This window comes from Perca flavescens, chromosome 14 (genome assembly GCF_004354835.1).
Source record: "Perca flavescens isolate YP-PL-M2 chromosome 14, PFLA_1.0, whole genome shotgun sequence".
Lineage (NCBI taxonomy): Eukaryota > Metazoa > Chordata > Actinopteri > Perciformes > Percidae > Perca > Perca flavescens.
The window spans coordinates 16264226-16279851 of record NC_041344.1 but is presented as its reverse complement, the minus strand read 5'-3'; the positions used below and the strand labels follow the sequence as shown (position 1 = coordinate 16279851).

Below are 15626 nucleotides of genomic sequence, written 5' to 3'. Positions count from 1 at the left end.
TAACATTTTGGAAAATAGAGTTAGATAGAGTAAGATGAGAAGGAAGTCCCGCAAATATAAGCAAAAACTGAGCCAGACTACCAGTTTCCTCACTTTTCCAGTCTTTATGCTAAGCTAAGATAACCGGCTGCTAGCAGCAGCTTTACATTTAACAGATAGATGTGAGAGTGGTATTTCCTAAAATGTCAAACCATTAATTTAGATGACATGAAATCTGCTAATGCTAATAAAAAAATACTTCTAGAGGACACAGGACCATCAGGTTTAATGGTACATTGTGTAATTTACAAAGTGTCACATTTCATATATGTATAAAATCTGTTATTCTCCATAACAACTGATTTGTTATGTATGTGTTTAATACATATGTAACTGGCTAAAATAGTATTTGAACTAGGCAGAAGGTGGTAATAGAAATATGAAAGACTGTGTAGGCTACAATGCTCAATATCTATACCTCTGCCTACATTGAGTTAATCACAGTGTAAATATATGCAATTAGTGAGAGCAATCAGTGGGTGGAAACAGTTGTCAGTGCTTTAGACATCCTCCACATCTGATGAGCCATTTTGTAACCACAGACCAACAGTCATACAATATCTCCAGATCGTGTATGTACAACTGGCTGCATTAATTCAATCAAGTACATTCCCTGTCCTTTTGATATAGCAACAGCAGAAAAATGAGTCAACAATGAAAGCCAGTACTGGTAAAATGCAGGCTCCAAAATAACATAAAAGATGATAAAGGAGTAGTTTATAGATTTATGAGCTCATATGAACCCCCTGAGGCCTACAGCGTCTCTGTACTCAGTTTGACTAATGGTTCTTAAGCTAAAGTTGACAAGGAATAGGACTTGGGGATTTATTTACACAAAAACTAAATGGTATATACTACATGTGCTAAATGCTCTGTTTTTTTCTGGCTGTAATTATTCCGAGCATTTCAAGATGCGTTCACTTGATCACGAGCAGGTTTGAGGCATTATGAGAGTCATATCAAAGGTACCATGCAGTCGACAATATCTAATACGTCAGCATCCCTGAGGGGCATACTGTCTCACTGCTCGAGTTGAATAATGTTTCCGTACCAGTGGTTGACTGGTGTTTCTTTTGTACTGACTGACTTATTTTGTTGCCATAGCACTGGCTATTGACTGATAATGCCGTCAGTTGTTCATTAAGAGCCAATCACCGCCCTGCAGACACAGAAACTCATGAATACGTAATGAAGAGAGATGATGGAGGGATGTGATTGGTAGGTTCTGCCGCAGGGAAGGAAACATATTGTTCTTACCTGCATAGCAACGCATAGACACAAGACAATCTGGCACACACACAGACACATACACACACAGCCACACATACACTTAGATGCAAACAACAGCTGCACACAGCTGCACACACCCATTACATATATAAAGAAACACACATGTTGATAGATTCATCACACATACAGAAACATACACTTGTAAATGCACAGACATGTATACAGAGCAGGAGACACACCAGCGGTGACAAAAGTGAGTTCAGACATGTGTTTGTGTACAGGAACACAGATAGAGACATATGTCCAAGGACAGCTCTCAGTACACATACAGGCATACACAGCAACACAATCCACAAACACACATATTCACAGCCAGGTGTTGAGGGTGTAGGGTTGGGCATCAGAGCAGAGTACCATGCAGGGATAAGTGTGGACAGAATATCTAATCAAAGTAACCCTCAGTATTTTGCTGAACCCCATCCATACTGAAGATGTTATTTTCCTCTTATAGTTGGACAAGAATCAAAGTAAACAATTGTAAATTTCGGAGGAAAGGGTGCACTGATCTAAACGAGTGCTATGTCTTTATCTTATCTTTCAATGACAAAATGAAAGGTTTCAATATGTAAACAGCCTTTAAACATATGTCTGCCTTCAGGGCATAGTAATTTTTGCAGCATAGAGTGTCTTAGCAAGGAAACAGTATCACAGAATGTATGAGTACAGTTTGTCAGGTCTTTGCAGATCTTCTTTACATCTAATTAAAATTGATTTAGAGGTATACATTTGCATTCAAGAGGAAAGCTGCTACAACGTATCACATTGTTACTATTTTCTGTGCAGAGGTTATTGTAAAAACAGTCACAGGTAAGGGTCAGGGTCAAGAGCCCACTGAAATAAAGAAATTAGAAGATAGGTGTGACATTTTCATTATGCTGATGTTGGTGAAAAAAAAATGCTTTCTAAACATTTCAAATTTTGGATGCTGAAAGAGCCTATTGATTTTGAGGTGATGACTGAAGGTCAGCGAGAGCTGTCAGTCCAACCCCTCCCTCCATTCTGTCACAGGTATAATTCCATCATGTTTCATCTTCCTGTTCCTTCTTAGTTACATTACAGTTTACACAAACCGGAATCATTTCCAAAACCTCAGATAGACCTTCCCTGTGGGGTCAACACAAGATAGTCTCCTGTGTCTTACCATAACAATACAGCCGTATTACTGTAATAAAAAGGCATACAACAGCAATATTATTTATTGCGCCATCCTAATCCAGCTGAGCCTTTTACAGGATGTGCCGTGGCATCCCCTCTTTTTGTTGCTTGTGGTTTGGACTGAAGGTGCCTCCAACAGTTGTCTCTGGACCACTCGGAAAGCTGCTTACTTGTGACTGACCAACCAGTCATGTGCAACTAAAGTAAAATTGGTCAGAAAAATGAGCAAAACATTATGACAGACATAAATTCAAGCTGACCATGGTTGCTGTTCTCTCTGAGAACACCTAATGAGAATTACTGTTTTTCTCAATAGGGGGTGAATAATTGATGCTTAAAGCAGAGTTAACATAGCCTACAGCAGTCAGACAAAGAAATGCAGCGATCTGCAGTGAAAAGTCAAGACCAATTCAACTCTTGGGAAAACGTAACCTGACATCACCCAGTAATGTAACCGGCGATCAGACTTTTCAGTCCATTTTAAGGCGGTGTGTCCTGGACACTAAACAGTAGACACCCTTGTTTTTATCACTGTCACAATAAAGTTTTAAAAGACTATGGAGCACCTAACTGCCCAAGAGTTTGTGTAACAGCTGAAGGTTTTCTGCAACAAGCTACAGCACAAATACAGTCGGTTGTCTCTTTCTCTGTGAAATGAAGCTGCCTTCAAGTGCGGTCGGAAATGTCAAAATCTATAAACTCTATAAAAATCTGATGGAAAAAAAAATAATTGTGAAACATAAAGTCTACTTGTGCTATATTGGGGGGTTAAAGAGCACAACAGGACGTCACATAGATGGGCCATATAAGAGACACTCCTTCCGCCGCACAACCCTGCCGCGAATGGCCGGATCACTTTATCTGAATGCAGCTTAACATATTTGGGAGGCATTATCACTCAAAAGCTGAAATATATAACTGGTGATAGGTTTATATCAAAAATATTGAAATTGTTGTGGAACACTGCAATTTATTTAGCTGATTGGAATGTGTCATTGAAAAACCTTGAAAATGCAATTGCTAGCATCTGGACTTGTGTTTGATTTTAATTTGTGAAAATAGAAAGTATGCTGTGAAATGCTGGAAGAGATCTCCAGAGCACTGGCTCTGCTTTCATCAAGACCTCTGCATTGACACAGCTTTATGGGTGTGTAAAGATATGTAAAAGACAATGTTATCATTCATCTACAATACCAGGGTACATGATCTGTAACTGTACTGTAACTTTACCTTGAATGCATTATAGTAGCAAAAATGTTCCTTGAAATGTTTAGTAATTTATCTTAAACCAGCACTAAACATTAAGCAATACAGTTATTCATTATGAAACATCGTTAAAATGTAGCATTACAAAAACAACCTCTGATGTTTGAGAGAGACTATTGTAGCAATGATGCAGTAATAAGGATCCTCAGATGACCCGGTATATTTCTCTCTGAATCATATACTTTCTGCCATTTTTAATTCTGCCCCTCCTTCCCGTTTGCTTCGAATACTGATCACACTTTCTCCTTTTAAGTCTATTTAACAGATTTAGACATGGAGTGAGGTTCATTTTGTGCTTTTAATCAACGCGTTTTCAGGTAAACTGAGACATCCTGACTTTGAAGCATTGCCAGGATCTCTCCACCCCTACTCACTCACTCTTCACTTTCTATAAAGTTAATGTTCATTAATAAGAGCCAGACATTATTTCTCAGTGTTCAGACTAAAATTTGTACAGTTAATGGAAACACTGGCAACTATTCAATTAATTAGATGGCTAGTTGGCTGACTGACCCGCTAACTGGCTGACCGCCAGACCAAATGGCTGACTGACTGGCTGACTGACTACACACTCTGGGCTTTTACCTGACACTGTTAACCGAGCTACTTTCACTAAGTGCAACAGTAGTAAAATTCTGATTGACTGGATGCCTTTGTGAATGACAATTACACTGTACGTATGTAGCTAATTTCTAATGTGTGATGGTGTGCACCACAGATCTATGCTGTGCACTGCCATTTGTTTCACAAGGCTCCAGATGAAAAACTGCATCTAGCTGTCTGGCTAAATGAATGACTGATTATGTTAGCCTACACTCTGATTACTACACACAGTGGGGAAATACTACACAGCACTGCGGACGAGGGTCCAGCTAGTCCACACAGCATTCCGGGATGGGAGAAAAACATGATCTGGTTTATTTGCATTTCTTTAAACCAATCACAATCGTCATGGGCGTCGCTAAGCGCCAGACGGAGGAACAGAGAGATCCGGCGGAATTTCCGTCAGCATCTGAGCAATCCCGGAAGTGGAACGTCGTGGATATAGATTACCTTGGAAGTAATGCTAGGCTACTATTGCAGGGAGCAAGCTTATTAAAGACATTCTTGTGTTTTTGGTTTTGGAAAAGCGACAACTGACCCTCCAAACTCAGTCAATGATAGATATACTATAGTTTCTATATAAGCTGTTCTAACTTAAGCTACCAAAAAATCTAAATGTGATCTGTAGAAATGAAATGGAAAAAAAAATCAAACTTGTGTCGTAAAGAATCTAATCTGATTTGTTGTTTCAGTATAAATGCCTTTAGGTCTCAAACGATAATTACAGTAATGAAGCTTTTAGCAAAAGTTCAAGCAGGAAGACAATTATCCGTCTAATTTGATCATCACATTAGGGTTCCACCTCAGTTATTATCCAATGACTATACCAGGAACTGATTTCAACAAATGATCATTTCTTCCCATCACCCATTTGCCTTCCTAGGGAGATGTCAGAATTGCTGCTATTTGTAGGGTGTTACCCCATTTAAACAGGTCTAATTGACAGGTTCAACACAAAAGTCCTTTGAATTATTACAAAAAGATCATCTACATTTCTTTCCTTGAAACACATCTAATTACTATATGGTAAAGATATTGTCTAAAGACCGACAAGGACTCCAGATTTTTATATCATGCATTCTTTGTGTAGCTGCAATATTACTTGGAAAATAAGTATACTCATTATCATTATATACTTATTAGTAATGGTTACATACTAATTTTTGCAGGTTGTTTCAATAAATTCATAAAAAGGACATTTTCCGTCTACATCAACAACAATTGGATAACATGTCCAAATTTCTTGGAAACCTGCATGTGGTATTTTAGTCTACCGTCCACAGTACAGACCTACAGCATACAAGCTGAATGTTTTAGTAAGCCAGCGACCCACCGTGAGACTCCACACTTGCATAGCTTGGGTACAGTCCTCAAACGACATGTAGTGAGTACAAGCATGATTAAATGAACTTACAGCACTTCCCAGGACGACAGACTACATTTACTCATTTTGTCTTGGCCTACGAACCTATAGCGTGTTTCAAAACACACTCAGCAATCACATATAAGCTTTCTATATGAGGGTGAACTGAAAGTGAGCATTTACTCTTGCTCAGAGATGTTGGCATAGCTGAATAATTACTGAGCTTCAATTAAACATAGATAATGTATAATGCATTATAGAGACAGCCTTCATAGAAAGTGTTAAAATGTATACAGTAACACTGCAAAACAGTCTGAATTATAGAAATGTATGAATATTACAACACTACTTTAAAACTATAACTAATAGACTGTACTTTTCTCTGATTGACTCTACTTTTTATACTATTTAACATATGATATAAATACTACCATTACAAATGCTAGAATTTATAGATATTTGTAATTACTGTAATTATCATCAGGGCTACCTGAGATATTGTGATTCAAATGTGAATTATGTAAACAGGAGTGATTTCTCCCTTTAAGAACACCACCATGTCCTTGGGAGAGATTTGTGAATTGTAATGGTTAATTCCTAATTTAGGTCTAGGGCATGTTTTAAAACCTTGCCATTGTGAATCATTTTGAAGCATCAATTAAGCATTCAAATGGACAATTAACTCTGTAAATTCTGTTTAGCCATGCAGAGGAGCTGCCAGCTTTGTATAACTAAATAGACAAACAGGCTTTTCCTCCAAGAACACAGCCATCCATCCACAAACATTCTATTTAGTCTATAACAGCCGTTTATGACAGCGGGACATTAAAAACTCTGTGTTAATACTTAAATATTCAGCCAAACCTCACTGCCAAATGGCTTGTCCCCTTCAAACCCCCCCATCTCTCTCTGGCTATCTATCTTCTTTATTTTTTGCCTTGTTCTCTATTTGACTCTGTTGGTTTCATCTCTCGTTCTCTTTCAATCTATTTTCTGGATCTCTTCACTGTTTTACCACCTTTCCTCTCTCTTTTTCTCTGTTGTCCTTTGTGATGTTCTTTTTTCATTCTCTCTGCCCCTTCTTCTCTGCAAATGTGGATACAAAATCATTAGCAGATTACTATCAATTCAGAACTTTATAATTTAGGCAGCAGCTGAAGGAGGAGTTTTTTTCAAACACAGACACACAGTCTGTGCAGCTAGCTGGCAGCACCTAGAGCCAAACTCTGAGGTCGTAGCAGTGTCTTATGAACTCTACTAACCTTGCCAAAGCAGATTTGTTCATTTAGTCTCTCAGAGACAAATTTGGAATTGTTTTCATACAGTGTTTGCCACTAAACTTAACTAACCCTGCCCGAGGGCTTTGCCATTATAATGTATTCTCCTGGAGACAAGTAGAATTTAGTAGACCAGAACAACATATGGCTTGCGGGGTCGAATTACAGTCAAAGTAAAACAAAAATAAAAGGATTATCATTAAGTGGAATGGTTTATAATAAAGTTGAGTTGATGAATGTCTTAAGAATGCTAATTAAAGTGTAAATCTGAAGAGGTAGCAGCATAATAAATGCAGTGGAACAGAGGACAATAAAAGTAAAATAATATCTTTTAAGGTTAATGAGTCCAGAAAAAAATCTAATGAACACTTTATCTTTGTAAGTTTCCTTCTTTTTCAGTGGTTTGAAAGTGGTCCTAAGTTATGGAATAAATATGGGATCCATCAATCAGCAAGTAGTGGAAATTGGCAATTTTGCGGTCAGAATATTGATCTATCCTCAATGCACACTGACACAAATGACAACCATTTCCCAACTTATAGTGAAGTAATGTTAACATACAGATAACTAAACTAAATTAACGTAATGCATTCATTTTTGTCACTGGATGGTTTATTTAAATCCATAGGCACTGAAATTAAACTATATTTCAGAGAAAAATTGACTGTGTGAGAATATATTCATGTAGTGCGAGACATTTTTAGAGATGTCCTATAACATCTTCCAGCAACACATAAACCACCTTCAATCTAAAGTTAAGTCTAGGATCGGTTTTCTATTCCACAAAAGGGCCTCTTCACTCACGCTGCCAAACTCGCTTTCAGTGATGTTATTTACAGAACTGCCTCAAACTCTCTGCTGAATTCGGGATGTTCTCTATCACAGTGCCATACATTTTGTGACCGGAGCCCCTTATATCACCCATCAATGCAACCTCTATGCATTAGTTGGCTGGCCCTCGCTACACACTCAACGCCTAACTCACAGGTACTAACTCATTTACAAGTCTGTGCTAGGCAAAGTCCAGCTATACCTAAGCCCACTAGTCACAATAGCCCTACCCACCCACAATCTCCACTCAAGCAGCTACATCTCCTTGGTCACCCCAAATGCGTGCACCTCCTTTGGCCACCACTCCTTCCAGTTCTCAGCTGCATATGAAAGGAATGAGCTACAAAAAACCCTGAAACTCAAAACCCTTATCCCATACCTTTAAAGCACGTCTGACCAAGCTCCTGTCCGATCACTGCTTGTGCAATTTTTTCTCCATCACTCATGCATTGTTTTTTATACAAATACAAATCTAGATTTAAGACCACTTGTACCAAGCAAAGATCAACCCTTCACGCTCTCTGTCATTGCCCCATTGCACATTTGCACAAATCTGTTTACGCGCTTTTGTACTTTGCATCTGCCCTGGCATGCAAAACTGTATTTTCTCCCCACCATTGTTGCAATACCTTGTTGTCACACAATTGTTGCACATCTACTACTCATATCTACAACTACCTCACTATTTAGACCACTACCTGTACTACAGTATACTAATTCTTTACTACATTACAGAATTTAGATAGTTCTATCTATTACTGTAATGTATATTGTGCTACGACTGATCAACATCACTATCTAGTCCGCCCTTCGCACAAACTGTACATTGTCTCTTTACTTCATCCCCATCATTCTTATAGACTGTCTTCACATGTATGGTGTGTTACTCCTGATTCTATTTCACTACCTAGACAAATATTTGCACTAACTGTATATTGTCGCTTACTATATTCAGCATTTAGACATACTGTCTGTTCATGTTTACTGTGTTATTTAACTTCTTCTCAGCATTCATATAGACTAGCTATTATTTATATATACTGCGTTATAACTAATCACTGGATCCACATCACTATCTTGACCACAATTTAATTTGCACTAACTGTACTCTGACTCTTTCCTACATCTCAGCAATGTTAGAGATTGTCTATTATGTTATCACCATACCACTTTTGCATATCCACTGACTTACTTACACCTCACTTTGCGCCAGATTGGAACTGCCTACTTAATCTGTGCCTTTTTAGCCTACTGTATTCTGTTTCTTTGTACTTGAATGTGAAACTGTATGTTGTACTGTATTTAACCTGTTCTCAAGCTACCTGGTTAAATAAAGGTTAAATAAATAAAAAAACATTAACCTGCAAGATTCTTAAAAAACAATTAGGTTTCTCATTCGGAGTAACTTTTTCAGGCACTCAACCTTTCCTTCTGCTAATGTTTAAGAACCAATAAGGTAATGGAGATGACTGACAGCTGACAGGAAGAAGCCAATTAATCACAAGCTTGTTAAGAACTCCACTAATTAATCAACTAACCTCTCACACCGACACCCCCATTAACATGTTGATTAACCTTTTAAACTAATAAAGATCAATTAAACCAATTAAAAGCAAATCTCAAGGGAAGTGGTCCGGTTGTCATTCAATCAATCAAGAAGAACGTCTGAGAGAGTCATTAGAGAGGTGGTTAAGAGGGATAAGGACAAGAAGAGAGGATCGGGGAGGAAAGAAAGATGAGAGGAGGAAGGAAAAAATTAAAGGAGAAGAATGAGAGGGAGGAAAGTTGTGTTGAAGAAAGAGGAAGAGAAAAGAAGGATGGGGTTTAATAATGATCTTAACTTTCTAAAAGACACTTTTTACAATTTACTTTATGCTGCCTGCATGTGAATATTAAGAATACTGGTTTGACGTTAAAATTCAAGTAAGTGGATGTTTGTTTGTTTTTGTATTGTGACTTTACTATATAGTTCACAGTGGACACTCCGAAGAGAAACCACACAAACATCCTTCCATAGTGGGCATTCTTTAAAAATCAAACCATTTGCAGTGAGTTGTCAACTGGGGTCACATTCAACCTAATAAGCTGGACATACCCACAGATTGGGAAATTATGCAGAGTTAATATAAAATCATGAAGTAAATTAATTGCAGTTTCAATTACTTAATTGGCTTAATTGACCACAGTCCTGCATGTGGCACAGGCAACCAATACAGTAAACATTTACTGGGTCAAATCTAAATATTTAATAACAGTAATCTCAATGAACACTAAACGCCCTTTAGAGAGGAAAACAGCTGGAATTAAATTGCTGGTTAAAGAGTTGGAACATTTATATAACACAAGCCATAAACAATATTTTTACACTGATTTGGTTCTTATCAATCTCATGCTCAATGTAACGATACTAATTTCCACCTTAATAGCAAGTTTCTGGGATGCTACATTTTCATGGTTTCTCAGTGATGACAGTGAGAGCTGGCAAAAGCACTACGAAGATGAGCAAATGATCATTACTTTAAAAAAGAACCGGTGTGTGTGAACGGTGTGTATGAAAAATACACCGTTGTGTGTGTGTGTTTGTGAAAGAATGCAGTAAGAGGAGAGGAAAAATATAAACACAATTGCATTGCATTACTGTGTCTTTATAAAACATGACATGTAAACACTAACATAATGTGTCCATATTACTTTTAGTGTTCTTTTTGAGGACTACGCATGGCACACATGCTCCCGAGAGGTGGCATTTTAGATGGGTGCACTGCACACCGTATATTTCTTGCCCTGAGTATGCTTGGTATTTTGTGGAGTTGCGGGAGTGTGTCAGTAATAATCAAGTGGCACAGTGCAATTTTGGTGTCAAGTATGAGCAGGATTTACGCTTGTGCTGCCCGCCTTCTCAGACCAGGTAAATGACGTGTGGAAGAAGGAACACTGTACTGTTTCCATGACTTTAGTTTAAGCTAGTTTACCTTTACAACAATAAACACACAACAATAAACAGACAAATAAAACATGGTCCCAGTATGTTAATTAAAGTTGATTAGAGGAGCCGATTGGTTGACCATGATTGATGCCAGCCCATAAAACACCTACTGATAGTGTATGTCAATCACACCCTGTTTCCAACTGTACTGCTGGTGCACAACATGCCTCTGGCCATGAAAATATAAAACCCAGTTCCATGCCCTGTGGACCTTGTGATGTTGAATGGACTTTACGCACTATTAACTAGTGACTGTTTAAAAGTACCAAACAAAAGGTGATCTGAGACTAAAATAAAGCATTGGAGAGTAAGAAAAACAAGTAAAAAATAAACCCTTTCTGTTCCAGCATGTCTGTGCTGTTGCTCCACACATTCAGCTCTCATTATCGCTGTTGGGAAACATGGACGTTGCCAAATTAATTTCCTAATGTTTTCCACTAGTTAGGGTTTGTGTCAAAGAAATCTAACTGTATGCCTATGAGCAGTTACTCAAGAGAAGAAAAAAAAAGAAAACTAGACAGAGGGGAGATGCCAAAAGATGGAGGCAGTTAGAGAAACTGTAGTAGAGAAGAGACGGTAATATTGGAGTCAACAAGCATAATTAAAGGGAGTTAGAGGCAAGTTGAAGGGGGGAAAATGACAGTTGAAAAGGAAGAAAAAGCAGCAGAGATAAACAGAAAAACAAAAAGGCAAAAAAGAAAAGAAAATGGCAAAGAATCTAAAGCAGAACCTTGAAAAGAGCTGTCATTAACACACACAAATACATCTGGGGATACTGTTTATCATAAATTAACACTATTGATGCATATACATATATGTATGCAAGTGTGTATATCTAGATGCTTGTCTCTCTGCATATAATGATCTTACCTTGATAATGTGCGCTGAAACCACGGTAACGGTGGTTGCTATCAGTCATAAAATGCAGTCGGAGCCAGTTCTTGTTGCTAACGATGGGAGAGGGGACATTACTGCCCGACAACCTGAAAGAAAGATAGAAATATAATTTTACACACACAGTACAAAAACTTACCCTTTTTTTCTAGCAATCCTACAATAAAAGTAGAGACCTTGCGCACACACACATACATATATGTATGATTATATACAAAAAATACAAAGCTGAATTCTGTAAAACAAGTCATGTAGTCAAGCTGTAAAAATGTCACGGTAACAACAGACACAAAAAAAACTAGAGAGAACTGCAAGCAGTTATGACTGGGTCCAAGCCTCCTGGCGCAAGTCGCCCCCGATGACCCAGGGAGCGCGCAAAAGTGAAACCCAAAGCCTGACAGTGGGGAGGCAAACGTAAATAATCGAGAGGTGTGAGCTGCAAGGTCTGCGGTACATTACTGTAGCAAATGTACCGGTTTAACAGTTCACCTCCATGCATATTTCACCTCCATGCATATACAGACTACCTTCACCAATACAAAAACGCCCTAAACACTGTCCGGTCCTACTACCACTCACAGCTCATACACTCCGGCTCCAACAACCCCAGACTCTTTTCTCTACAATAAACAAACTTCTTAACCCCCCTGACAACATTTCTACAACCTTCACAGTGGACAAATGCAACTCTTTTCTCTCACTTTTTCAATCCAAAATCAACACCATTTACAACAACTTGACCACCTCCCCTGCTCCTTCAACCACGACACCTGTCTCATCTCAGTGTCAACGCAGTTCGGGACCCACGGAGGATTAAAGTCGCCTGGCAATGTTGCGGCTACGTTAAAACCCGGACTCTAACCCGGAGAGCAGATTGTTGTTAACTTCATGCCCACACGGTGGGCTAATGTACACTACCGGTCAAAAGTTTGGGGTCACTTAGAAATTTCCATTCCACTCCATTCCAGACACAATACCTGCTGAGATCAGTTGCATTGTTTTTTTAATCAGAACAGCAGTTTTCAGATTACATTATGTGCTTACATAATTGCTAAAGGGTTCTCAACTGTTGTAGAAAGAAGTGGCTGAAGAAATGCTTGAAATCCATGTTTTTTGGTCTAAACGTCATACTCAAATTAAAAGTAGTACAGCTCCCATATACTTTGACACTCAGGGGTATGCCTGATATCATTGGAAAGGAAACATTCTCAAGTTTTTGTTACAAGTGTCAGGGCGATTCTAGGCCTTACTGACACAGAGTTACAGAGGCTAGAATGGAGGTGTTTTATTTCCGTCCAAGTCATACATCTGTAAAGTGATTAGAATACACTGCTGTAAACACATTTGACAGGTGACAGATGCCACAGGGCATTAGCCACGTCTCAGCTTACTACAGAAACAATCCAGACACCAAAAGACTCAAAAAATGGATTTTATATGATTTCTTTCTACAGATATGTCTGTGCGTTTTTTTTATTTCCATTTGAAAAGTGCAAAGAAAAAAGCCCAAAAACTACAAAATACAACAATTCTCAAATACACAAACACACCCACATCAATCACCTTTCCAATGATATCAGGCACACCCCTGAGTGTCAAAGTATATGGGAGCTGTACCACTTTTAATTTGGGTATGACATTTAGACCAAAAAACATGGATTTCAAGCATTTCTTCAGCCACTTCTGTCTACAACAGTTGAGAACCCTTTAGCAATTATGTAAGCACATAATGTAATCTGAAAACTGCTGTTCTGATTAAAAAAACAATGCAACTGATCTCAGCTGGTATTGTGTCTGGAATGGAGTGGAATGGAAATTTCTAAGTGACCCCAAACTTTTGACCGGTAGTGTAGCTTGACAAAAGCTGCATGGGAGAGCGATCTGAAGATCACTATTACGGACCAACAATGGGACCTTGCTCTGGCTATGGTTCATTCTTCCTCCATATGTGCTTGTCATGGCCTAATCCAATGCAAGGTCCTTCATAAGGTCCACTACACAAACGCAAAATTGTCTAAAATACACTCCACTGTCCGGGATGCGTGTAACAGGTGTGACCAGTCTCCTGCCAACCACACACATATGTTCTGGTCTTGCCCTAAATTAACAACTTTTTGGATGAGCATTTTTGACATCATGAGCAGAGCCTATGATCACATTATCCCCCCTAACCCTTTATCAGCCATTTTTGTCATTTCCTCTGACGCTGACCTCCTTGTTACACTGAGGCGGGGCCTGCCGTTTACATCTCTGCTAGCCCGGAGACAGGGGGCATTTGCTCCCCTCCCTACACACGACCGTTGGATTAAAGAGGTGCTTGACAATTTGAAGCTTGAGAAGCTTAGATGTTCACTGAAAGGCTCTATCTTTATATTCCTAGAGACATGGAACCCTTTCCTAGAACTCGTTGAATCCCTCTGCTTAACTCCTGACTTGGAGGACCGAGTTCCTTCTAGTCTTTCTCTCTTCCTGTATTTATTTTAATTTGTTTATGGACTTATTTATTTGTTTATTTTTTATCTTTTGGATGTTGTATGTCCTTACTGGTGTGTATTTGTCTGTGTGCATGGGTCTGTGTTGTTTGTCCCCATCTGGTTTGGACCTGATCTGGGTTGGTTTTGCGGGTAGGTAAGGGACTTGAGGGGAATTGACATACTGTCTCAACTATGCTTCGTTCACCATGGTAACTGGGGATGATATGCTGCATGCTAAAGGGTGTCTCAACTGCTCTCAGTGAAGTAGGAAATTTGTATTTCTTATTCATTGTTCTTGCAAAGATTGACAGAGCTTGCCAGCTGGTTAGAGTTAGGGATTTGACCAGCAACTTTGATCCCAAACTCAATTATCGTGGTATTTTTTGTAGGAAGTTGTTATATTGGACAACATTATAGTGATTCTTATTTATTCTAAATATTTTTCCACCACTATAAACCTATATTTATTTATTTATTTTTAATTTTTGGGGTCATTTCAGCCTTTAATGGAAAGAACAGCTAGATATGAAAGGGGAGAGAGAGGGGAATGCAGGAAAATCGTCAGGTCGGACTCGAACGCTGCACCTTCTGCGTCGAGGAATACACCAGGATATATGTGCGCCTGCTCCACCAACTGAGCCAACCCGGCCACCTATAAACCTATGTTGTACCTAATAGACTGGTAAATGGAAATATAACAAGGTTTCAAACAACTACAGGACAGACTGCAATATACCACTTTTAACATTATTAGTTGCATTGAAGCAAGCTTATGAACTGAGGCTTTGATGGTGCACAGCACTAGTAGTAGATTTGCAATTATTTTATCAAGTGGGGAGGATAAGATCCCTTAATTGGCTGAGAAGATGAACAAGGCTCTTGTGGTTTACAATGTGAGAGTGTTAGGTCATTGTTGGCAGCCTTAGAGGAGGTGACTGCTATCCAGTTAGAGAATAAAACACCCTTGCTCCTGTACAACTTCAAATATCTGCAGCTGAAATACAATCTCTGTTGGCAATAATTCCCCTCTATACATCAGTCCTTTGATGTATGGCGCTTTCATCTTGTAGCTTCAGCCAACATGTGTTGTTTCTACACCCATTACATTTTCATATTAATTCTTTTAGTAATATCACTGCTGTTACATTTGAGACACAGGTATGAGAATAAAGTGGACTGCCCTCTCATGTTCACTTGTCTCCTTCTATAAACCCCTGCTGTTAACCTTCGCAGTCCATTAACATCAGCGCACACACACGAATGCATGCTCACACACACACATGTATAGTGAACACACTACAGTCCAACACCTGTACCCTCTAATAACAGCAGTATAAAGTGGAGCGCAAGAATGCTGAGCAGGTGTTTTAGAAGGTGTGTGTATGTGTATGTGTGTGTATGTGTTTTGTGTGTGTGTGTGTGTGTGTGTGTGTGTGTGTGTGTGTGTG

At 38.8% G+C, this 15626-nt stretch overlaps 1 protein-coding gene across 1 annotated transcript in view; it reads right to left on the bottom strand.

Annotated features, from left to right (window-relative positions):
- The window catches only part of csmd3b (CUB and Sushi multiple domains 3b), a 289126-nt gene that overhangs the window by 139436 nt on the left and 134064 nt on the right, over positions 1 to 15626 (bottom strand). The window contains exon 6 of the mRNA XM_028596859.1: positions 11681 to 11793. Coding sequence (XP_028452660.1) covers positions 11681 to 11793 — 113 coding nt within the window. The remainder of the gene's footprint in view (positions 1 to 11680; positions 11794 to 15626) is intronic.